This window comes from Argentina silus, assembly GCF_951799395.1.
Source record: "Argentina silus genome assembly, chromosome: 13".
In the NCBI taxonomy this organism is placed as follows: Eukaryota; Metazoa; Chordata; class Actinopteri; order Argentiniformes; family Argentinidae; genus Argentina; species Argentina silus.
Genome location: NC_139667.1, coordinates 5697368 through 5720646, shown reverse-complemented (window position 1 = coordinate 5720646; position 23279 = coordinate 5697368). Strand labels below are relative to the sequence as shown.

Genomic DNA, 23279 nt, shown 5'->3' with positions numbered 1-23279 from the left:
GAATGATGTACATTCTCACATTCGCTGCCCCGTGAGTGGTGAGACCGCCCACTGACATTAGGCGGAGGCGCGGTCTGCGGTCTGTCCGACCAATCGCGTTTGTATGGAGGCCGGCTGTGTCCGCCTTCCGCTGTACCCTTTTTAATTGAAGCCCGCCTCTTGCTCGTTTCGGAGCCGAGTGCACGTCAGCCCTCTCCCGGCAGGGCAGACTTATTTATCAGCTGTCAGTGAAGGATCACCATGGTGAAAACAAGGCAGAGCCACTGTCCACTGTACGAATTGTATCATTTTCCTATACGATTTTCGATACGATTCAGTTGGATCTCGACTGAATGACGGTCAACTGAGAAACCTAAGACTCGTTAACAATGCGCACGATCTCAAAACGGAGGAGTTTGAATATTGTTCTATTAAATACAGGTACGTGAGATTTAAAGCATATTGTACTTGCAGATTTGAACATATCTCAGCAGGATTTCAATGCTTTAACTCACCCGATAATCTTTGCAATAATGAGCCGCACACATGACCAATGACTTCCTCACATTTAAAATCGTGAAAATACCTTGGGGTTGACGTCACGTCAAGTTTGTTCAACGTTATATAGGTACTGTATATGTTGCACAATATCGATCTTGTTTTCAAGAGCACATGGAGACTGAAAATGATGCACTCAAACATTCAGTGTGTGGAGGAGGATACTGCATGCTGCATGCAACTGTGTTTTAAAAAAAATAATATATATATATATATATTATTGTATTACTTCGTTGCACTGTTGAGGAGCTAGCTTGCCCTAAACATTGCATTTCATTGCACCGTCTACGGCTGTATTCTGTGTATATGAATAATAATACAGTTTGATTTGATCTGTATGTTGTGCGGGCAGCCCTCTCATAACGTAACGTGCAAATATTGACGTTCAATAACTTTTCCTATTCATAGTCATATAAGACGTAATTCTCATATAGCTATTGATAGAAACAGAATAATCCTATTCATCACATCATAAGACATAATTATCGAAGAAATGATCAAAAATAAATCATTATTTGGTAGATGGGATTTGGCGGAGGGAGTATCGAAGTATCGAAGTCTTGCAACCCGAACTTTGCGGTTTCGGATTTGCTTTGCGACAATTTTGACAAAAGTGCGTTTAGTGGTTTTGTTTGCTAATTTAGTTTTCTTGTTGCTAATGTTTACTAATGCATTCAACCGACAGCTTACGCTTACCCTAACCACTTCGAAGCTATTCCTAACCCAAACCCTAATGCCCAACCCTAACCTTAACCACTCAAAGACAATGCCTCATACTGCCTAACTGCCACGTAAAACGTTGCTAAAGCATTTTTTAAAATCTAGACTTTTATCTAGACTATTCTATTTTGACGAAATATGGCATTATAGATGTCTTCTATTTTAATGAAATTGGACTTAGCCTAGATGTAGTACATGGACATTTTGCAATGATACTGTGTTGCAGCTTGAAACATATACAAATGTACAGTAGCATGCAGAATGCCCCTCCACATATTGTACGTTTTCAGTGCATACATCTTCACAGTCTCCCGTGTGTTCTTTGAGGTGTTGATCAATGAAAATCTGATTCCTGTCCGTTTCTCTGTCTTAGATCCATGTTGGGTCGAGGTGTGAAGCGGAAGTGGAGCTGTTCTGAGGAGGCAGAAGGGGTCACCGTTTTTGGGGCACAGAGAGATGAGGACCGGGCACAGGGCGAGTCTTACCTGCCCCACCTGCAGCAGCGTCAACTGGTGCTCAGCCTGTCTCTGGACAAGCTCCAGCACGGTCAGACAGGGGTGGAACCCAGCCTGCGTCGGTCAGTACTGCTGCTGAACACTCTGAGGCAGATTCAGGAGGACATGCAAAAGGAACAGGCTTGCACTGGCAGTCTTGACCTGTGTGTATTCTCCCGGTCCCCGGACATGCTTATGAACACACCTGACCTCTTAGATGCACTTTCAGACTCCGTAATTGATGGTGCTCACCAAGACTCTTCCCCACTCAGAGACCATATTAGAGAGGAGGACATGCCTCTCACTTGTCCAACGTGTTCTGAAGGTGAAAAACTGGATGTTTCTTCACTGCCACAATCCCACGTACCTGCGTCTGCGTCCCTTTCACAGGACTGCTGGCCTGGGTGTTCGACCGTGACACACCGTTGCTCCTTAGAGACAGCAAACGCCATGAGCTACCTCACTGACCTTGCCCTTGATGACATCTTTGAGGACATTGACACCTCCATGTGCGACACCTCGGACCTCCCCAATGCCTGGACCGTTTACCCCTCTTGGGCTGGCGGGGTCTCCTCCTGTGGAGTTGAGGAACTGCAGATGTACTCCAGTTATACCTCAGCCAGCACTTTACAGTTGTGTCTGGCAGACCTGAATGATCTGGACCCTATTATGAAAGTCTTGGTTAACTCCTGATTTATGGGGATCACATGATGAATTGTTTGTTTTGCTCAGAATTGTAAATTATTATATCTTTTTAGAATGTGGTTTGCCATTCATTGATTTTATCCAGGTGCCGTATGTCCACCTACAGTGGAAGTAATGTTCAGAAGTCAACAGAATGCAAGGAACAGATGCACTAGTTGAAATGCTATTGGTCTTCACTTTCAATACATGCCTCCCTTAATGTAACCGTCACACATGCCTCCTTATGGAACTGAGCATTATTGATGCAATCGATCAATCGATCAAATTATTCCAATAGTCTACCTCTTCATCAGCATTATGCTTGCGTTTCTACTGGTTTGTTGTCTAACTGCACTTTGCATTTGTATTTACCGTGAAATCATGTACACTCCAATACCTCATACCGTACCTGGCACACACCTTACCTGCCACCTGGTACCTGTCATTCTGGACTAATGTGATTAATTCTGAGAATACGTCAGATTAAGAGGGCACCTGTCTTCATAGCAACCTTCTTTCTCTCCACCAAACTGTGCCTTACTACAAATGCTCAGATGAGTTATGAGTACATTTGAGTTGTCAAGGTGAAAGCTAGCAAATACATCCAGTGGATAGCTGAGCAGTGAGCCCCTTTCTCGTCGTGTACGAGTGTCATGTAACAACACGATACAACGGGGTCGTCCGTTCTCCACGTCCCTTTGCCTCTCCTCAGCCGCTGCACATCTTAATTCACTCTGACATCCTGCCAGTGCACGAGCTAAGAGGGGGTAGTGGGAGGCGGAGAAAGAAAGAGAGAGATAGAGAGTACAAGAGGGGGAGGGCGGCGGAGGAAAGGAGGGTTGGGATGTTCAGAGCTACATCACTTGTCATGTGGGAGGGGCTTACTTTGTGAAAAGGTGATTGTTTTGCTAGGGGTATTTCATTTCTATTCATAGCCTCAGCCTGCCAGCCAATCAGATGAATTGTGGGAGGAGTGTGCTACTCCAATAACCCCTTGTTTTCTCTCTCCAGAAAAACAAATCCTGGTAGTTGAAATGGATGAGAACTCAGGATTGTGTTATACCCAGGCCCGGCGCCAGAGCCAACACCTTGGAAGGGCCATTGATTTTGTATGGGTGGGCGGGGTGGGGCATTCTGGGTTGTTAGCTCAGTGATAATCTGAAGTGTGACCAATGACATGAAAAATGTGGTCTTGAATATTTTTGCAGGGACACAGGATCAACAGTGGGCAAGATGCAAAAAGCACAAGGTGTACACAGTTAAAGCACAAGCCATCTATTGTGAGGATTGTACATCCACTACTTTATACAATCTACTGTATACAATACAGTATAGTCGTAGACATATAGTCAGTGTTTTCAGTGGTACCGGTCTGTGCTATTAGTCCCTCTGTAGTACAAAATCATCTTATTCCACTGCTTGGTGGTGTGTCAGATTTGTAGAATGATGATTAAATGGAATTAGTTTCAATTGTTTAATTTAAATACTCTGGCAAAATACATTGTATTTGTTTATAATTACAGTTAAATTAAATAACGATTAAATATATTGTCTGTGTTCTTATTACTTGTCTTGATTTGATGCCTCATTATAATGCAATACTGAATACAACACCTTGAGTAAATGTTCTTCTTTTGATTATTATACTACTGGTCCTTGGATAATGAAACATTAGGAAGAGCCTTGTGTTTTTTTCTTAAAATATCATAAATTACAGATTCAAAAACATATCTACAGCATGATACAAAGACGTGTGGTATTACATGTAGAAGCACATGTTCAACTATCTAAAACAACATGTAACAAATAGTAGACTATGAGTCTTCTGTCAGATACCTTATACAGGGTTAATTGCATGTGAACAGTGCATATACAGAACAGACATTCATTTGTAAAATGGGGCGCAGGAGGCCTGGGGAAGACAGACGCTGAAAACAGAATATATCCCCAGTCTGCCCCCTAGTGACCATGTAACAGAAGAACAGAGGAATGCATTGGCTTATTGGTCTTTCCAGTTTCCACAGAGTTGCATCATCTCTGGAGAGGACGCTCCCCTCCCCTCCCCTCCCCAGGAAAACAGTGGTATCAAACAGCAGAGGTTAAACTGATTTGATCTTATAACAAATGTATCAATGTGGCTGGATTGTATACAAATGTACCCCTGCAAAACAATGACTACTGAATAAAATGTGTCTCCTCCACAAGCTGTGTAAACAAAATGTAAATTCAGAGGTGAATATTGTGTTCTCGCTCTCACCAGGGCTACAACCAAACCCATTCAGCCCACTACTATTCAAAACACAGTGTATCCTTGAACATTGTTCATTGGAGGGCTTTCTTGCAGTGTTGAGGCTGCAGCTGGAGGCTGCACTGAGCAAGCCACTGCTGGGAGATCTGGTACAGGAACACCGGTGTGTCCCGATGGCAGGAGGAGGGTGCCAGCAGCTGAGTGGAGTGAGGTGAGAGTAAGGGCTGAGGTGAAGTTAGAGGTTACGGAACACATACTCACTGCTAATGAGGGCAGAATGATACTGCCTTATGGTAACAACCCTAACCAAATCTGTGATGCCCATCTCCAACACCACACATACATACACACACCTTTGTTTGGATAAGAGGACCAGCAGGAGTGAAGGGGCAAGAAGGCCTCTCTGTTTCTTCATAGTCCTCCAAAGACAAAGGCACACACTATGGAACAGAGGTGGGAAAAACATATTTCTTACACGCAGAACATGAGGCAGACTACATTTCATGGAATCTTGGAGCACCACCCAGTGGACACAAAGCAAAACAGCAGTTTTAGCAGCTATTTTCGACTGTACACAGATGCAGTATGGCAAAACATTTGTGCACATCTCCCAAAATGTATTTAAATGTATAATAAATGTGCCGCGAACTTGCAAAGAACACATTTGAATGTGAACCCCATAATTCGTATTTTGTATTACTGTAATAAACAAAACAAAATGTACACATCATAAAGACATTACAGGACCTTGAATTCCCTCCTTTCCCAGTGCCCTCCCCTACCCTGCTCACCTGGCCAGTGTTGTTGTCTGGGGCTGTGATCCTGAGAGCAGAGATCAGTCCTCTGTTGCTGTGTAAGCTGGGCCTTTTCTCAGAAAGCCTCAGTCTTCTCGGCTCAGTCAGCAGACGGCTCCACAGACTAGCACTGTCGCTAAGCAGGACAGGAGAGGAGATGACAATTACAGTCTCACTGCACACAAACATCAATACCACTTAACAGGGTAGTCAAATAGGGAGAGAGGACACACAGACTTGACAAATGCCCAATTTAGCTGATGCTCTGTCTAGTCTTTTGCGACACAGAACTCACACACTCCTTATAGCTCGACAAACACTCACCCTTGCGCTCTCGTGCCAGATTATGCTTACTTATATCCACTTAGCCCTGTGTGCAAGCCCTCTAGGCTAGTGAACAGGACTAGCCTACGACGAGCTTAATATCCCCTTCCTTATCGCCTACAGTTCACACCTTACAGTTAAAAAGAGACGTGGGAATCAGATACCATATGGAGCCTGATGGCTGAGAGGGGCTTGCTGGTGTGTTTTGAAGCAGCTGGGACAATGATGGTATAGCACAGTCGGCCTCTACAGATTCACTGAAGGCCTGGAAACAGACTTGCAGCAGCCAGGGCATCTTCACATCACCACTCTCCACCTACAATAGTGAATCAGATAATAGATTGCACTCCATGATGTATCATGACATGATGAATCATGAGAGCCTACGAGAGAAGGTGCAGAGGCAAGTTCTAGACAGCTCATCATTATCATGCAATAACATATCAATATGGTAAACGTTACATGAACAAACTTGGATACACAAAACAACCTCTGTTGAGTGATCAGAGACCAAGAACGAAGAGGAAGCTGAGGAGGGTTCAGTTCCCTCCGACTTTGAACCGACAGAACTCCACTCTCCAAATGCGCTGTCATCCTCGGTGTTATCCTGTCCCCAGACAGACCAGTCAACGATATCCCCGCAACCTAAAACTGTTGGCGCCTCCATTCAATAAAAAAAACTATGAAGCTCTAATTTTGGACAGAGAAAGAAATCAGAAAGAGCAGAGAAATGACATGAAAATGACATGACTTTAGTATTTACCCAATCAAGAAAAGTCACTGTTTGGATGAAGTCAACAACAACAGGACTCACATGAATGTATTTATCAACTAGCATTCAAAATACAAAAGACGTATAGGCACAAGCTCTAACTTACATTATACTGGAAATAAATCTTGTAATTCCTTGATTTCGATCGTCGGAAGGCCACCGAATACACCATCAGTAGATTCACCGGGCAGGTGCAGGTTTTAAAAGAATCAGGAAGGCGTACACGTACATTAGCCTACTTGCTACTGTTTTGGAGCCGCCCTGATGACGTGTGACCGGGAGAGGCAAGGCCGAACTTCACCTGACAGGTGAGCCGAGCATATCAATGGAGTCGGTGTTGCCTGGGGTGATTATGAGACTTTTGTGGCATATTGTTTCATCGCGTGAGTTTAAAACCTCAAACAAAAGGTCAATATTAGGTTATTATTAGTTATTATCATTTAAAAAACAAAAAAGTTATTTACAAGTTATCAATCAAGTTATTGACAAATCTTTGATCACATTCGGTACGTTTACCTTTTTTGAGGTCTGCCTCAGGGTTAAACTTTAAACAAAGATAGAGGGCGCCCAGGTCTAAGATAATACATGGCTACTGTGCTCAGGATTGGTAACTTCTAAGTGGCCAGACCTGATTGACTGAAATACACTGTATAATGAAATGAATCTCTTAAGATGTTATAGCCTATTATGTACAGAGGCTTCACTCTCAAATTGACTGAATTGACAAAGTAATTCCAATTAATAAAAATGTGTGACCCTGTAAAGGTATGCCATAGAAACTGAATCTGTACAGGCACATTTTTGTTCTATATCCTCTGACAAGGTCTAGACACCATCACACTGCATAAAGTGCATTATTGCAAGCTATGCATAGAACACAAGTGTCATTGTACAATGAATGGATTTCAACTCCTGTTGACTTCACTTGAATTGGCTATTTTGACCTACCAAACAATAATCCTTTCTATGAGAAAATCAGTGCTACATTCTACTCTCAGGAGTACACACTTTTTACCACTGTGTATGATTGGTGTAATGAGGCTCTTAGACAGAAGTTGTTGACACTGGAAAGTGCATTCTTTCGTAGGCCTTGACCTTATTGCGAGAAACGCCATGTGAACTCAGTAATTGGAATAGGAAATCAGGGAGGAAATATCTGACAGTGGGTCACTGCCAAGGCCTCCGTGCCAAAATGGAGGCAAAACAAAAATAGTCATGAGGTCATGTTAGCTCCAATAATGACCTTTTAAACCATGGCCAACTTGCAATCTGGATACAAAGGGCCCACACTATTTGAATTCCAAAAAATGCAATATCATTTACAAAATTTGATTGCAACTATTTTGATTGCTTTATCTGATTTGAGTGATTTATGTCATGTCACTGTATACTAATGTTGATGAATAGCTGAATTAAATGGTCAGTAGCTTTAGAACCCTGTTCCGCGGCATGCAATAAACACATACAGTGTGACCTTCATCTGTCTGTTGGAACATGGAACAAGAGCGTCTTTTTTCTCTGTTCAACAAGAGCCATACTATGCTACAGGGTTATATGGGTTACGCTCTTCAATCGAATTTTCTCAAAATGAATTATGAACATGGGTAATTAAAGGCAGAGTATAAGTTATTAGTCTCTGCTCTCACGTAGACTCTAAACCAAATAGATTCCATACTCTCTCCTCAACATCATTTTGAATTGGTGTAGAGGTTAAAAGTTTGAGTCTCCATCATGATTTATTTGGTTATTACATGACATGCAGCAACACACTTTTTTCTCTTTTGTTACAACATTCTGGCTGGGATCTTATAGGGCTTTTGAAGCATATGGGATTTCCAGTATAATGTAAAGGTTGACTTTAACCTCAACTGCCAGACATTCAACGCAAGTTCAGGGAGACATGAATCCTTATGACTCAAAACTACTGTTTCCTCACATCTGTTTAGCTACAGTGTCTATTGAACTTTATCAAGCAGTGTTCCCTAGGTTATCTGATGTCAATGTGAACATAACGTCATTCCAACCATTTTTTGGCATTACAGTGGGCTGATGTTAAGTTAGGCAGCCTTGCCTCATGTCTTTGGCAAATAAGTTATCAGTATAAGAATGAGAGTTTCTATACAAATCCTTACAGTGGCCCTATGTGGTTCATATATTTTTTTTAAATTAAAATGTTTTCAATTACACTAAATCAGAGTGATTCTTTATCTCTTCTAATAATTTGCTAAACAAACCGAGTGCTTGAGGCATAGCCATGGTAATGGGACCTTGCCCTCAAAATTCCCCAGGAAAAACACTACAGTGGATTTATTCATTCCATTCATTTTTTTTTCTTTTGCTACTCCCCCATAAGTCACAGGACATGGGTTACCTTCTGCCAGGGCGGAGGGATAATCTAAAATGTGTCTGTCTCAGATGATATGGAGACAATGTGTGGAAATGGAGGATTATGAGAACATATTTACCTCTCTCCCATGTCTGTGATTTTTTATATGTACAGTCAGGACGCTGAGGAGGACATGACCATCTACTGCCCCATCATGCAGCTTTCCTTTATAGACATACGCACTTACTGTACTACACATAGACAATGCTAAAAGTCAATGCACGATGTCATGCACACACAAATGCATTATTTATTTTCTGAATGATCAGGTTTGTGGTGTGGAATGCATGCAGGCGAGTTCCAGGGATTGTATAGTTTCCGTGGATTAATACCATGTTGTGCAACACAGAGGACATGATTGTTTAGAAGGAAATTTACTTAAAATTAATTTGAATTTCTTGAGAGTTTCAGGTTGAGACTGAACATGGGCCATTGTGCAATGCTGCTTATGAGAGGGAAGATGTGCATAACATTGATTTTGTACGTATGACAGACATCAAGGCCTCATGTCCTGTCCATGATACAGATGAAAAAAACATAAATATGCATGACTTAGAATCTCATGATGTTATGAACCGCTCAGATTCCAACGGAGTAGTCATGGACAGAAGTTGTTGTTTGCCTAAGAGTACAGCATGTTCAGTATGTGTCTCTCCCCTGTATATAAGCAGGGTTTGTTGTTACCAATGGCATGTGATGCCTGGATGTCTCTGGGAACATCAGGTCGGGCTTTTATGGTGCATTTCATGGAGCTGAATATGTATCACCTCATGCTCTTCTGGACGGCAGTGACCTCTCTGGGGGACAAAGCGTCTCCTCGTCTCTCTCAGGATAACACATACTTCAAATTCTTCTCTACAGCAGGTTTTGTGGAACTGATCAGGGTAACATTGTACATTAGGCTTCGCTGTGAGGTCTACATCTGCACATTACGTGACGTTAAGTGTGAGGTTTTTATCTTTTTGTTTGTGACAGTGACAGATCACAATACAGTTTGACATCTTTGTTTATGATATTATATTCCATGTTATCTGTCTGATGCACTTGATTATCAATAGATCCGTGTTGAATACAGTAGATTACCGTCCCTGTGCTTTTCAGGAGGGTGGAACTACTGGTTTTGGTGAGCAGAGTGAATTTCTTGTTTTTTTCGACCAGGCCTAGAATTGATTCTGCTATGGAGTTGTTGCTTGATCTTCTGCCAAAAGCTAATGCAGTATCATCTTGCTGCTAACAGTCTAAAAAAAGCATTGAAGGCAAACAGTATCCATCTGCATTTGTCCTGGAAACGTTACCAGGAAACATAAACTGTGGCATGTATCTGAATATTAAACATATATTCCAAAATAATTGATGAGCCTGTTATTTTTCTTCTTATTCTTCTTCTTTTTTTCATCCTATTGAGTGTGTCTTAAAACCGAATTTTAAGTTCCGTCCGCATAATAATGATAAACTAAAGCATTAAAGCTCACTAATTTGTAAAAGTGCACATTATTGGTCATCGCTATGAATACCTGCATAACAATACGATATTGAAAAAGACAGTCCTGACTCACATTTAGAGTACTCTGCCTTGTATCTGTGCAATATTGATCGAAGGCACTCGGCAAGCCAGACATGTCTAATGCACTCCTAGTTTCACTCACAGGGTTAGGGTTAGGGTTAGGGTTAGGGTTAGGGTTAGGGCAAGACGACACTTAGTGCTGACAGTTAGATATAACAGCACCTAAAGATAAGGTAGAGAAATCAGTGGTTGCAGTGATCAGTGATAGATGTGTAACTAAAACAGGTCCATAACCTAGATTAACATCACCACAGCCTCTGGCTACCCTTAATCAGACAGCAGACACAATACAGCAAGTAGTCATGGTCCCTGTCCCACACAGCTGACCAGACTCAACAAAACGTACTGCACCTTTACCGTGCTTGATACATTGCTTATGCTGAACCATCCCTGTCTAGAATACTGTGTTATCCCTATGACGCTGTGTCCTGCTTGTCTGGCCTGTTTGAGTATGCAGCTGCACCTCTTGCTATTTCTCAGTGAGCTCATACTCTATTATTGAGCCCAACTCTTATATCATTAAACAGGTAGCATCAGTTTGAAAACATACACCCAAGACCCAAAAATCCACCAAACTTTTGGTGACCAAAATCCACTGTTGCACCTAGATTTAAGCCAACATTTATCTGTCTGGTCCTTTTCAGCTCTCCTTTATCTTTATCTTTGCCTTCCTAGCTAGTCTGAGAGATATGAATCCATGGAGTGTATGGTGTCAAATTCAATTATGCGCCTCAACAAAAATGTTTTTCTCCCTTCTCCGGCAGAAAGCCCTATTGGAGCCAAGAGCCGCTGTCCTGAGTGTCCTTACCTGATTAGTCTGATCGATGGTGCAGTTGGGGGGGGGGGGCTGAGTGCAGGGTGGGGGACAGCCCCTCCTATAATTGGGTTAGCGTGCTGCAACGGAGGTCTGTGTTTACAGGAGAGATTAGGACAGTCCTGCCTCACTCCAGTGTGGACTGCTCTGAGCGTGGATGCAGCAGAAGTCCCTCTCTAGCGCTGCTCGTTCGCGTGCTCTGCTCTGTCTCTCTCTCGTCCTGCGACTCATCCCTGCCTGCTGCGACTGACCGAGAGGAGGCAGAGGCAGAGGCTGCAGCTCCAGCTACTTCAGGACAGGGAAACAGCCGGAGCTCCTCGGCAGCCAGGGCTGCCGCCATCCGCCTGTCCCAGGGCCACCCCCCCACTCCCCCAGGACCCCGGCCGCACCACCCCAGGGGACCGCCATCATGTGCGACTGTTTCCACCTGGCCTTCCCCAACTGGCACGGCTCACCGGGCACGGGTGGGCATCCCTCTCTCTCCCCTCTCTCTGTTTCTATTGTTATTCCTGAATGTTTCCCTGATTCAGCACTATGCGAGTGAGTGTGCTGTCCTGGGGGGCTGGTGCTGAGGCTGAGGCTGAGGCTGAGAGCACTGAGCCGTGCTACTGACCTGCTGCCTGCAGTGTTTGCCTGGGTGTGTCTGCAGTGTGTGCTTGGGTGTGCCTGCAGTGTGAGGGATGAGCTTGAGATATACATGTATATAACGCAGCTTTGTAGGCTACTTTTGTTTATTTTCTCTGGGCGTATAGACATAAGCTAAGAGTTCAAGCGGGGCTAACTAATCTGTCTATCAAAGACAGATTGCAAACTTAACTGATGTAAATAGTGGAGTGACTAGTGCATGTTCTACTCTTTGCCTAATCAATTATCAAAAACCATATATGCACATTTGCTATATATGCACAGGCATTTCTTTTGTTTTATTGACACAAATTGTGGAGGATATGATATTTATTACTCACTGTGAGAGTTTATGAGAAGATACTTCTGTATTACGTACAACAAGGGAGTTAAACCATATAGAATTAATTTAAAATAACAATGGAAAGTAAAAAATAACTTATAGTTCTCAACTCTAATTGGTCGGTGTAGAACTGCTTTCTGTGTGTTTACTCTGACGTTAAGCCTTTCATGTTGAAGCAATAGCTTTTGTTTTTCTCGTTAGATTCAAGATTTGCGAGTATTGTGTCAAAGCATACGCTTCCTACATTTTGAAAAAAAAAGACAATTGGGTTGTTGACGTATTCGAAAAAGTGTTTTCTGCCTATTACGTTACATTAAAACTCACCATGATGAAATCTCTAGCATCTCAATGGTGAACGAGTCTTTCAGGAGTTTTAGTCTGTCAATATGAACTGCCCTTGTCTTACCTTGCACACAAAACAGATGCTTAAATTAGCCCCGTAACCAAACAACTCTAAATGACAGACAGTGGAGAAGAGAATCTTTGTTTAGCCAGTGTCTGATGTTTTTAGCTTGAGGCAAGCCTTGTACACGGCCCCTGTTTAAAGTCTGTATTTTATCGAGGTTAACTGATTTACTTCAGAAGCAGATTCGGCAACCATTGCAACTACAGAATTGGTTTAATTCATTTGAACAACACTGTACTTGTGACTTTGATACATCTTGACACTTTGGTAATCGTAGGTTTCTCGGCATATTCATAATGCAACACTTAAGAGGACAATACTGCTGTAAAAATGTAATTTTCAGAGGTGTATTGGTATGTTGAGATCAGAGTTTTAGTCGTGCTCAGTGTCTGGGTGCAGGTTCAAGGTTACGGAGAGTAAATTCCTAAATCCTTAGAAGGACAGATGCCATGGTGGGGCAGAGGGAGCGATAAGTGCCCGCTCTGCTCCCTTGAGTGGAAACCTGTGCCCGTGTTGGCTCTGAGGATCCACTCAACAGTGGAGCCATTTGAAAATCAATTGATATTACAGCCATTATAGGGCAAAGACATCAAGAGTCTCTTACAGACAGTCTGGTGAATATTGCTGAGTAGAATGTTTATCAAGCTCTGTACACATAATGTTGGATGGTTGTTTCCTTACGGTTCATTGTTTGCCTTTTAGTTACACGTATCCATTGTCTTGTGCTCTGCTATAGTAGTATCTCAATGACCCAACACGGAATCCTTCATCTGTACTAGAAGGGCATCCCGTAGGAATAGAGACAAATTCTAATAGGTCCCAGGTCCCATGGTCCCGGGTCCCATGTTCACATGATCAGTTGGGAAAATCGAATTCAGTTTTATTTTATTTTTCTGTGACTGAAATCTGATTATAATTTGGATACAAACAAGCCACCCCCCTGTGAAAGGAGCTTGTGTCTTGTTAAAAGAAATAAGTAGGAATTTAAGTCCTGGTTCCTTGTAAATACGGGACAAGTAATCAACTGTATTAGTTTGGTCAATAAGCCAGATCCCAGGGCCCGCCCAAGTGCAGGCCGTGTTAGGATAGATAGCACTCTAATTTCTGTATTAGTGGTCATGGGGGAGCTGGTTATGTTCAGAAGAAAGTTGTTTGAACATGACAGAGAAAGAAAAAAGCTGTAGTATTTGTGTTTTGTAATATTCTCATTAGACATATAGAATTCCAAAACAGTTATTTAGCTCCTGTTACATACTGAACAAACACAACAGCTACATTGCTAAACATGTACTCATGAAAAATAATGAATGCCGACATACATTTAATTGTCTAATTCCATTCATGAACAGGTAATGACACTGGTTCTTTCATTAAGTATAAAGTCCAGTTCCAACAGAAGGAGGAGATTGTGACAGCCCCAGAAGCTGTACAATTGCCTATTCAATACCACATTATTGCTACAGTAGATGCAAGCTTTGAGAGTGGCCACACCCAAACACAATGGCGCAGTTGCACCCGATGTGTGTCATGCTAGATTAGCACAATGAAAGGTTCCAACATTCCTGGCACTGTTTTGTACAATCTCTCATATGCTGCGCCCTTTCTGTTATTGTGGTAATTGCCTCTTGGAGTTGATGTGTTTTGGTTCCTAAAAAGCAGAGGATGAACTGAACAGAGCAAGTGCATACGTTAAGGGTCTGTGAGTCGGGCCCCTGTGTATGAAAATGTTTGCATATTTATTGAAATAGCCAACTGAAAACGGGCTCACTCAGACTGCAACAAACAGTATAACCAGTTAAATGTATGAGGTATTTAAAAGGTAGATTGCCACATTTTGTAGGACTTTATGGGGTTAGGGTTAGATATTACCTGCTAAACAACATCATTCATAGTTTTGTATGTGAATTCAATTGGGTAATGTTCTTATCAAGCCTCTGCAGCACCCATATGACAAATATTTGATTAGGGAGTGTCTCCACCTTGACTGCCGGTCTCTAATGCCAGTCCTGCAAATGAAGTGGAATATAACATGAAACACAGTGCCCTGCATAAGTAATGGGATTTTTTTCCTTTTGGCTCTACACTCCAAAAGTTTGGATTTGATGATATTTGATTTTGTACAATATTGATTTCAACCATTCAGGAATCACAACACTTTTTTATGCATAATCCCCCTATTTCAGGGTACCCAAAAGTAATGGGACAGATTCATGAAATATCCAAAATAAGCACTCATGCGTATTCATTCACTCATTAGTATTTGGTCAACAATCCTTTGCATGCAATAACTACCTGAAGTCTGCGATCCATTGACCCCACCAGACACTAGGTTTCTTCTCTTGCAATGCTCTGCCAGGCCTGTACTGCAGCCATCTTCAGTTGTTGTTTGTTTTGAGGTATTTTTGCCTAAAATCTTATCATCAGGAAATGAAATGCATGTTCAATCTGAAGATTGACTTGGCCACTTTTGGCTGTCAACAACTCCATAGTTGCTATGGCAGTATGTTTTGGGTCATTGTCTTACTGTTTATTTACTATTTACATCAGTTAATGAATTTGGATGCATTTGCTTACACTCAGGCAGACTCAAGATGTTTCTGTACACTTCAGAATACATTCTGCAGCTGCTGTCCTAGTGGCACAAGTTCTAGTGGCAGCTACACATGCCCAAACCTGACACCCCCTGCAACATGTTCCACGGAATCTTGGGTAGATTCTTTTTTTCCTCCAAACGTTCCTATCTGTCCACGAGACCTTTCCAGACCTCTGCAGGCTTTTTAGGTACTTCTTAGGTTAAGGTTTTAGCATTTTTTCAGCCTAATAATGGGGATTATGCATAAAAAGTGTAATTTCTGAATAGTGAAACCAATATGTACACATGTAGCACCATCAAATAAAAGCTGACAATCTCTACTTCACCCTAATATTAATTGTTTGATTTAAAATCCAAACTTTTGGGCTGTAGAGCCAAAAGGAGAATAAATGCTTCACTGTCCCATTATTTACTCAGGGCACATTATCTGTACATTATCAAGTCTTAGTCATTCCCCCTGAGATAACTAATTGGTTTGGTATCGTACTGGAATTCCTTCGGACGGGACACGGTGCTTTAGTGAGCAAGTGAATTTCCCTCTATAATTGCACACAATAGTGTGTTGTGTTTGGCATTTCGGTAATTATGTGGTGAGTGAACTGATTTGAAGTATCCCCTTTAATTCACCTCTGGTAAGGGAAGCACCCTTACTCCTGAGAGAACACAGAGCATACTGTCAATCTACTCAGTCAAGAACCTCCCCATCAGGACTACTCTTACCCCTAGCCATGTATGGATATTGATAATCTCTCAGATGAAAACTGTGTATTAAGCCCTTGTGAAGAAGCCCCAGTAAGATTACTACATACTGTAAACCCTGTGAGACTCACATCTACATTGGACATCCCTTATAGGGGGAACATAGGGAATACTATTTATGGATGTGGAATATGCAGACAAAAATGTCAATTCACATTAAGGTTGGAAAATCCAATCCAATACCATATCAAATAAAGATTAGGGTTGAATTCGATGTTTAGAAGGTGTCTCCTGACAATCACTTAACAGGTGATTTGCAATATAAATCCGGAAACAGGGCAGACTATTCCCTGCTGTGTATTACTCATACTGTTGTAAAATTGCCTATGACTATGCTGTTACTGGACTGAAACCCAAAAAGTGGGCAGTACCAATATATGGCCATCAGAGGCTGGTCCTTCTCACTATCCTGGAGCAAAAACACATCAGCTATTTTTGCAGTTGCAATCAACCTGATGGTTCAGAGTGTAGTTTGGGTGAGGCAACTTTACGGGTAAAGCACGTTGCTAGCTGTACCTCCAAAGGTTAGATATCTACACCAGGTGAGTCCTCTATATACTATAAGAATTGCTCCATGGAATTCCCTGAGATGTTTTCTGCTTGTGTCAGAATAGAACATGCATGGTTGATGGGATGATTGTGTACTGTTGTGTACTGTTGTGGTTGGCATTGTGATTATGTAGATGTGATGGTTATATATTTCACAGCTATATCTAGACTGTAGCATGTCAGAGAGCAATCAGAGGCCAGAGTAGTGAATCTGTTATCAGTGTGGTGAGATTTTTCTTGAGAGAGAGAGTCACTTTATTTGGCTTCCAAATACACTGTCAGCTGAGTGTATTTCAGTTAGTGTGTGTACTTGTAGCTTTTACCAGAATTCACAAGATGGTGATGTTAAAAGTTGTTACTACCACATAGTGTGATACGGCACTTATCTATGAGCCATCTGAAGCTTTCGTCCTCATAATTTACTTGCAAAAGTAATAACACACCCAAAGGAGGTGTTCACACACACAGCATTGTGAGACTTATCACTCAAATCCAGGATGTTTACAAGTAGGACACACAATGTCAGTTCATTTCTGTTTCTTGAATGTTGCGAAGTGTGTTTGTTTTTTCTTACAGTACATGTGGATCGTATTTGATAAAAGTACTGCATGTAGTCATAGCAATTCATTCTTCTACCCAACAATTCATACTGCAAAAGGTGTGTGTTATTCCTTGAATTGTGTTGCTTCATTTCTTTTTGTATTTTTAGCTTTAGCTTTCAATGGGCGTCATCTACTTCTTTGCTCATGCTGAGCAACTCTGGACTTGCACACAATGGGGGAATTGTTAATATATCAATTTGGATACTGGTGGTTACAGCTTGGATTATATTGTTAGGCTTGTTTGAAAATTAGATCATTGTTGACCCAGTAGTAGATACAAGTAGAACAATCCCAATCCCTTGATTGTAATATGATGCAATTACAGTTGCTATTGGCAGTTGAGCTCTCTATGGTGAATGAATGCTATTTTTATCACACAATTCATTTAATCCAAAAACGTAAGTAATAGGAAGCCTTGCAAAACAGTTAATGTAGCAGATACAATACATTCTTAAGTTTCATGGAAACCAACCTAGTTCTATGGTGAACCATTTCTCCTGGCAGTGCTAGAGACCCAAAGTCCATGGCTATACACAATGTGACATGGTGTTCAGTCTGCATCTGGCCTACATGCATCCCAATCAGCAGACAATTGCAGGCCAGATCTAGTCTTGTGGTGGCATATATGGCTGAGTGGTGGAAACAGCAAGTTATTTAAGTCAGTTATTATTATATGGGCCTGACCTGGTCTGAATGTGGAGGGCCAGCCCTGGGTGAGAGTTGGCAAAGTTCTGTCGGCCATCTCTGGTATGAGGAATGTGGCCCTCATACGTTGATGCGGTCCTGATCTCTCAAAAAGCCTCCTATTCAGATTTCTAAAGAGCGATGGAAAACATGCTAGCACTGAGAAGTTCTGTGGTCATTAAGACTGTGGTCATTAAGACTGTGGTCATTAAGACTGTGTAACTACAATAAAAAAAGTATTGACACATCAGTTAGCTTTAGAATATGTTTTTGTTCTCTCAGAAATTGATACTGAGGTGTCATTATAGCAGGGGTACATTTACAGTGTAAAAAAGTATCACAGCATGATTTTCACGTCAGGGTTGATAATAATATCACATTGATTGAGCTGCGATCCATTTTGAAATTATACTCTCTTTTTACCTAGAATTTGACGCCAGCCTCAGTGTCTGTAAGTCAAATCTCCAGATCGATAGAGTGGATCATTTAACAGGCATATGCGGAGGCCAGTCCCTTAGGGAATTCTTGCCAGGAAGAACTCCCAATAATCTCATCCTGGGCTCCAGTGTCTCTAAACAACACTGCTCCAGTGGTCAGACAGGGTGGATCTGTAAGCTTCCAGTGCAAAATCAAGCCCTGTTGATTAATGCCCCTTTTCAGTTCACTGCGCTCTGAGACTGTTTGGTCATTATTCATATAATGTAAAATAAATGTAATCCTTATGTTCATTTGAATGTTTGTATTTCCCTGATTTCTCATTATCTGTATGAGTGTGAAGATGTATCTTTTGAGAACAGTTTTCTTCATTGCTTTAAATTGTATGTTCTTATTGTTTTCACGTTTTGAATAGGGGCTGGGCGAAGGCTGAGGGGACCAGAGCCGGATGCAGAAGATGATTCAGTAAGTGGCTCTACTGATGTCATAATAGTAAATCCATTACTGTAAATGTGAACATATGGACATCACCATGAATTCTAGAGACTGTAGGACACATATCTGAATGTTTTTGTTCTATATATACAAAAGCAAACAATGCAATGTGTTTGGTGCGTTCATTACCTGTACATTTACTTTCCAGGTATCTGAAGAGCCAACTCAGTTCATAGAGGGGGAGAGACCTCGTCCTCAAGGATCCTCCCCTGTGGATGAATACCCTGAGACGGAAAAATACATAGACACTGATAAGCAGGTACGGTACACTTCATCTAACCCTCATTTGTCTAATTTACTCTTATTATCAATTAGGTTGCTATGGGTTATCAATTAGTGGCTATGGGTAGCCACAGCCTATTATTTAAGAGTTGTTGTGAATTTGATCCAATTTTCTGATTCTTTTTGTGTACATTCTTAGGGTGAAGCAGAGTTGTATGACCCACTCCATAAAGGTGGCAGTGGAAAAAAAGGAAAAAGGGCGGTGTTTGGGTCCTTGTTTGAGAAGCGCTCTACTGCCAAGATGAGTCAGCTGGAGGTTAGACATTTCTGCAGCATATTCCTCATGGAAATTTCATATTCTTCAAGGTTGTTTTGAAGTGGTGAATTATATAGTGATAATGCAAAAGAGATTTTTCTGTTTCATTTTGACAGAGATTTTCGTCTTCTTTTCAGGAAATTCACAGCCCAGAATCTGGAGTGATAGTGAAAACAGCAAAAGAGGCATGTGCCGAGGGTCTTGTTGTGAGCGGAGGAGGAAAAGATGGGATCTTCATCAAGGAAGTGAGGCCAGAGTCGCCAGCTTCAAAGAACCTGTGTATGAAAGAGGGTAAGCATATTCCAGTTGTTGATACTTTTACAACAAATAGTATTTTTACAATAAATAGTATTTTTTACAATAAATAGGATTGGAAAATATATATATTCATCTTTTTCTTGATCTTTCTATGTGTCTTTAAAATTCCCAACACTTAATTCTGTCATTCAGGTGACCAGATACTCAGCGCCACAGTGTATTTTGACAATGTCACATATGAGGACGCCCTTCAGATTCTAGAACATGCCCAGCCTTACAAAATGGAGTTCTGTCTGAAACGCAAGCCACCAGAGACATCCACCCTTGAGAGTGAATCAGCCCTGGAATCTGAAACCAATCAGGTAATTGCCATTGTTCTCTCTCCTCATTCTCTACAGTAGCGGTATGTCTAGCATTGACATTTTATTGTTTGTTGTCTAACAGGGGGAAGAGAGTTCCTCTCCAGAAATGAGGGGAAAGGGGAAGACCAAAAGACACGGTGATGCCCGGATTTCCTGGCCCAAATTCCCCTCTTTTGGCAAAGGTCGAAAGTCCCGTTTTAAGAGGTCTCACAGTAGCTCTGAGGCAGACGAGCAGAGAAAGCTGGAGCTGAGTCCCACAACCAGCGACACAGAGTCGCCAATCAAATCTCAGGAGGCTGTCAAAGCCAAGACGAAGAGGCATGGGATTAAGCTCTCAGGCCTGAAGATGAAGGGCCGCACAAGCAAGTCTGTTGAACAGCCAGATGAGGACACAAAGGCACCAACAACAGGACCTTTGGAGGGTATGGAAAAACAACAGACTGAAGATGCAACAAACGTACACTCACCTGAGGGTTTAGAGAGCACATCTGGGGAAACACCTCAAGTATATGTGTTAGATGAACCAGAAAAAATTGAATCCACCAAGACAAAAAGTGAGTACACAATTCAGAACCTGACAGGCTATGAAACCACACAACAACACAAGGTAGAACTCATCAATTTGGAGACAACTTTGAAAACCACAGACATAACAATTGCTCTTGCTAACCAAGAAAGTGCCTCAAGCAAAAGATCTCCAGAGGGAAAGAAAAAGAAGAAGAAAGAAAGGTCAGAATTAAAGTTTAGGATTAAGGGAAAGGAAAAAGCAGATGGAAGTCCAAAGAGCAAATCCAAACAGAAGCAAGACGTAACAATAAAATCCTCTCCTCAAAGACTGAAGACACCAGGAGCAAGTCTCAGAACATCTGAACCATTTGCATATGAAAATGCAGAGATGAGTCCCACTGTTGTATCCCATACTGACCAAAAGGGGCACCAACTCCCAATTGACACTTTGATCTCCACTAACTCTGTGACAGCAGACATGGAAATGAGCATGCCAAAAGTAGACCTTTCCCTTGACATGTCAGATGTTGGACTTCTCAGGAAATCCCCTCAGATTGGCAAAGAAAAAGTGTGCGGTTTGCTTCCCAGCACTGCAGAAGTGGGCAAACCTTATATTCCAATAGCTGAAATAAAAGATGCACAGGAAATAAGCAGAAATGGTAAGGTCACTGGTATCATAATGGAACCTACTATGGATATTATGGACTCACAGATGGAAATACAAGCTTCAAAGTTATCTACAGAGGCTAACATTGATGATGTTTTAGTGGAACTTAGCACGAAGACCACTCCCAAGTTCAAACTGCCGACGATGGACCCTGCTGACATTGTTACTGATGTGACCATAAAAATGACAGATGTGAATGTTGTAAAAAGCAAAACGGATGAGCTTCTAAAAACTCAACTTCCCAAACGTGAAGATATTGAGATACCAGGCATGGAAGATGTATCATCAACTGGTACAAAGACCCAAGTGTTCAAACAGCCGAAAGCAGCATTCACCGATCCTATCGAGGGAGAAATTCAGGCCCAAACTGTACAACTGGCTATTGATGTTGACCGTGTCAAAGAGGCTGTCGCCAAATTGCCAGGGTTCAAACTGCCAAAGCTTGACACTTCAGGTCTGCCTGCTCACAGAGAAATCACAATGACAGACGTGAATGCAAAAAGAATACATGTGACAGCAGGCACCACCCTATCTACAATCTCAGACACAAAGGCAAAGCAGGATACATATACCTGGAAGTCTGACATAAGTGCCTCCCCAGAAAAGTTGAGCAGGACCACCGTTACCACAATCAAACTGCCAAAGAATCAGTTTCCTGATCTAGGTACTCATGAGCCTATTACTGTGACACATATAGACCCCACAAACCACAAAGATGAAGCTGCAAACATCAACAAACTTAAAGAAAATGATGTTGAAATCAAAATTGAACTCCTTAAACGGGAAGACCTCGAGATACCTGGAATGGAAGCTACAAAACAAACAGGACATTCTCAAATACCACACATTGAGCTGGAAAATGTTGAAGTCTGTGAGACTGGTGAAAGAGAATGCTCACAAGACACCTCATCTCCATCCACAGTTATATCCTTTAAGGGAAAATACCTACCTCAGGTAACAATACCCTTACTATCCTCCAAAGATACTGAACAAAAAGCTGTTATTGATAACCAAAAACCATGTGACAACATTGATGACAACCTTATGGGATCTATTGACAAGGGGATTTTGGATCCTGAAACTAGCACTAAAGGGTTAGATCGGAGGTCTAAGAAAGGAAAGATTGGCTTTGGAATCACAAAACCAAATATAAGATTCCCAGACATTGGGATAGACCTACCAAAGATGGACACCTCTATGCAAAAGGAAGATATTAAGGTCACTGACATGAACATGCCAGAGGCTGAAATTAATCTCAGCAAGGTGACAGAATCAGAATTTACAATTCCCCAAGTCAAAACCCAAGAGACACGACTTCAAACACCTACAATAGACTCTTTCAACTCAGAATCAATGCCAGAGACAGATATTATGATGTCAAAGCCAAATGTTGATTTATCATTGACCATCAAAGGGATGAAATCAACTGATCTTAAAAATGAAGACCCCTTGTTGCAAAAGAACATGGAGAGTGAAGCATTAATAACAAAGGAAGAAAACATTAAAGACAAGAACATGAAGGAATCACCAAGCAAAAGTAAACTTCCAACTTTTAAACTGCCACGGTTTGGCAAGTTTGGCAAAGGGCAGGCATCAGTGGTAATATCTGACACTCCTGAAATTAAAACCTCAAAGGTAAACACTGTGGAAAACGAAAGCTCTAATGTTGACATCACAGGACAAAGCATACATACACACAAAACTGAAGGTAAAATTAAAATTCCCAATATTGACAAACCAAGTATAGGTCTTTCCCTTCCAAATGTGCAGGAAGGTGCCCTTGCAAAAACAGAGCCCGATATAAAGGTTCCTAAAGTCGATGTGGGTGGACCCCAAAAAGATAAGGTGACACCCTACGACATTCATGGAAAAGCTGGAGAGGTGGACATAAAAGTGGATTCTGGAGAGGATGGAGGTCAAAAGAGATTGAAAGGAATCAAATTAAGAATGACATTGCCAGATGGGAAAGGACCTCTGCAAGATACTAACATCGTACTTCCAGAGGGCAAAGTGAATACCGAACGAGTTGAAATTGAGGGACAAGGAAGTACGTTTAAACGACCAACATTTGGAGTTTCATTGCCAAAAATAAAAGTACCAGAAATTGATTTAAGTGCGCC

The 23279-nt window shown here is 41.7% G+C and overlaps 4 protein-coding genes across 4 annotated transcripts; 3 read left to right on the top strand and 1 right to left on the bottom strand.

Moving 5' to 3' along the window:
* Nucleotides 1-244: 244 nt before the first annotated feature.
* LOC310814186 (cell division cycle-associated protein 4-like) lies at nt 245-2444 on the top strand (the record flags this gene model as incomplete). Its single annotated transcript, XM_083683486.1, has 2 exons — nt 245-420; nt 1631-2444. The coding sequence occupies exon 2, from the start codon at nt 1635-1637 to the stop codon at nt 2442-2444; it is 810 nt and encodes a 269-aa protein (XP_083539612.1). The 5' UTR covers nt 245-420; nt 1631-1634.
* Nucleotides 2445-3656: 1212 nt separating this feature from the next.
* Nucleotides 3657-6765, bottom strand: LOC310813788 (uncharacterized protein). Its single transcript, XM_083682907.1, has 6 exons — nt 6680-6765; nt 6292-6491; nt 5966-6117; nt 5475-5613; nt 5037-5123; nt 3657-4880 (listed from the first exon to the last, which is right to left on the bottom strand). The coding sequence occupies exons 2-6, from the start codon at nt 6466-6468 to the stop codon at nt 4758-4760; spliced, it is 678 nt and encodes a 225-aa protein (XP_083539033.1). The 5' UTR covers nt 6469-6491; nt 6680-6765; the 3' UTR covers nt 3657-4757.
* Nucleotides 6766-6837: 72 nt separating this feature from the next.
* Nucleotides 6838-20855, top strand: LOC310814185 (protein AHNAK2-like; the record flags this gene model as incomplete). The annotated part of the gene is made up of 9 exons (XM_083683485.1): nt 6838-6881; nt 11713-11801; nt 18748-18797; nt 18976-19086; nt 19249-19365; nt 19503-19656; nt 19816-19985; nt 20068-20442; nt 20820-20855. 9 exons carry the CDS (start codon nt 6838-6840, stop codon nt 20853-20855), a joined length of 1146 nt encoding a protein of 381 aa, XP_083539611.1.
* A 328-nt stretch (nt 20856-21183) lies between these two features.
* LOC310814184 (uncharacterized protein) lies at nt 21184-22117 on the top strand (the record flags this gene model as incomplete). The annotated part of the gene is made up of 2 exons (XM_083683484.1): nt 21184-21843; nt 22082-22117. The coding sequence occupies 2 exons, from the start codon at nt 21184-21186 to the stop codon at nt 22115-22117; spliced, it is 696 nt and encodes a 231-aa protein (XP_083539610.1).
* Between the last annotated feature and the right edge of the window lie 1162 nt (nt 22118-23279).

What these genes read in the sequence shown, in the direction of transcription:
- LOC310813788 (XM_083682907.1), bottom strand. Translation starts at nt 6,468, where the DNA reads ATGGAGGCGCCAACAGTTTTAGGTTGCGGGGATATCGTTGACTGGTCT. An exon ending in CAGCCATCAGGCTCCATATG is followed by an intron (nt 5,614 to 5,965) that starts GTATCTGATTCC and finishes TGTCCTGCTTAG; the next exon opens with CGACAGTGCTAGTCTGTGGA. An exon ending in GTCCTCTTATCCAAACAAAG is followed by an intron (nt 4,881 to 5,036) that starts GTGTGTGTATGT and finishes CACTCCACTCAG; the next exon opens with CTGCTGGCACCCTCCTCCTG.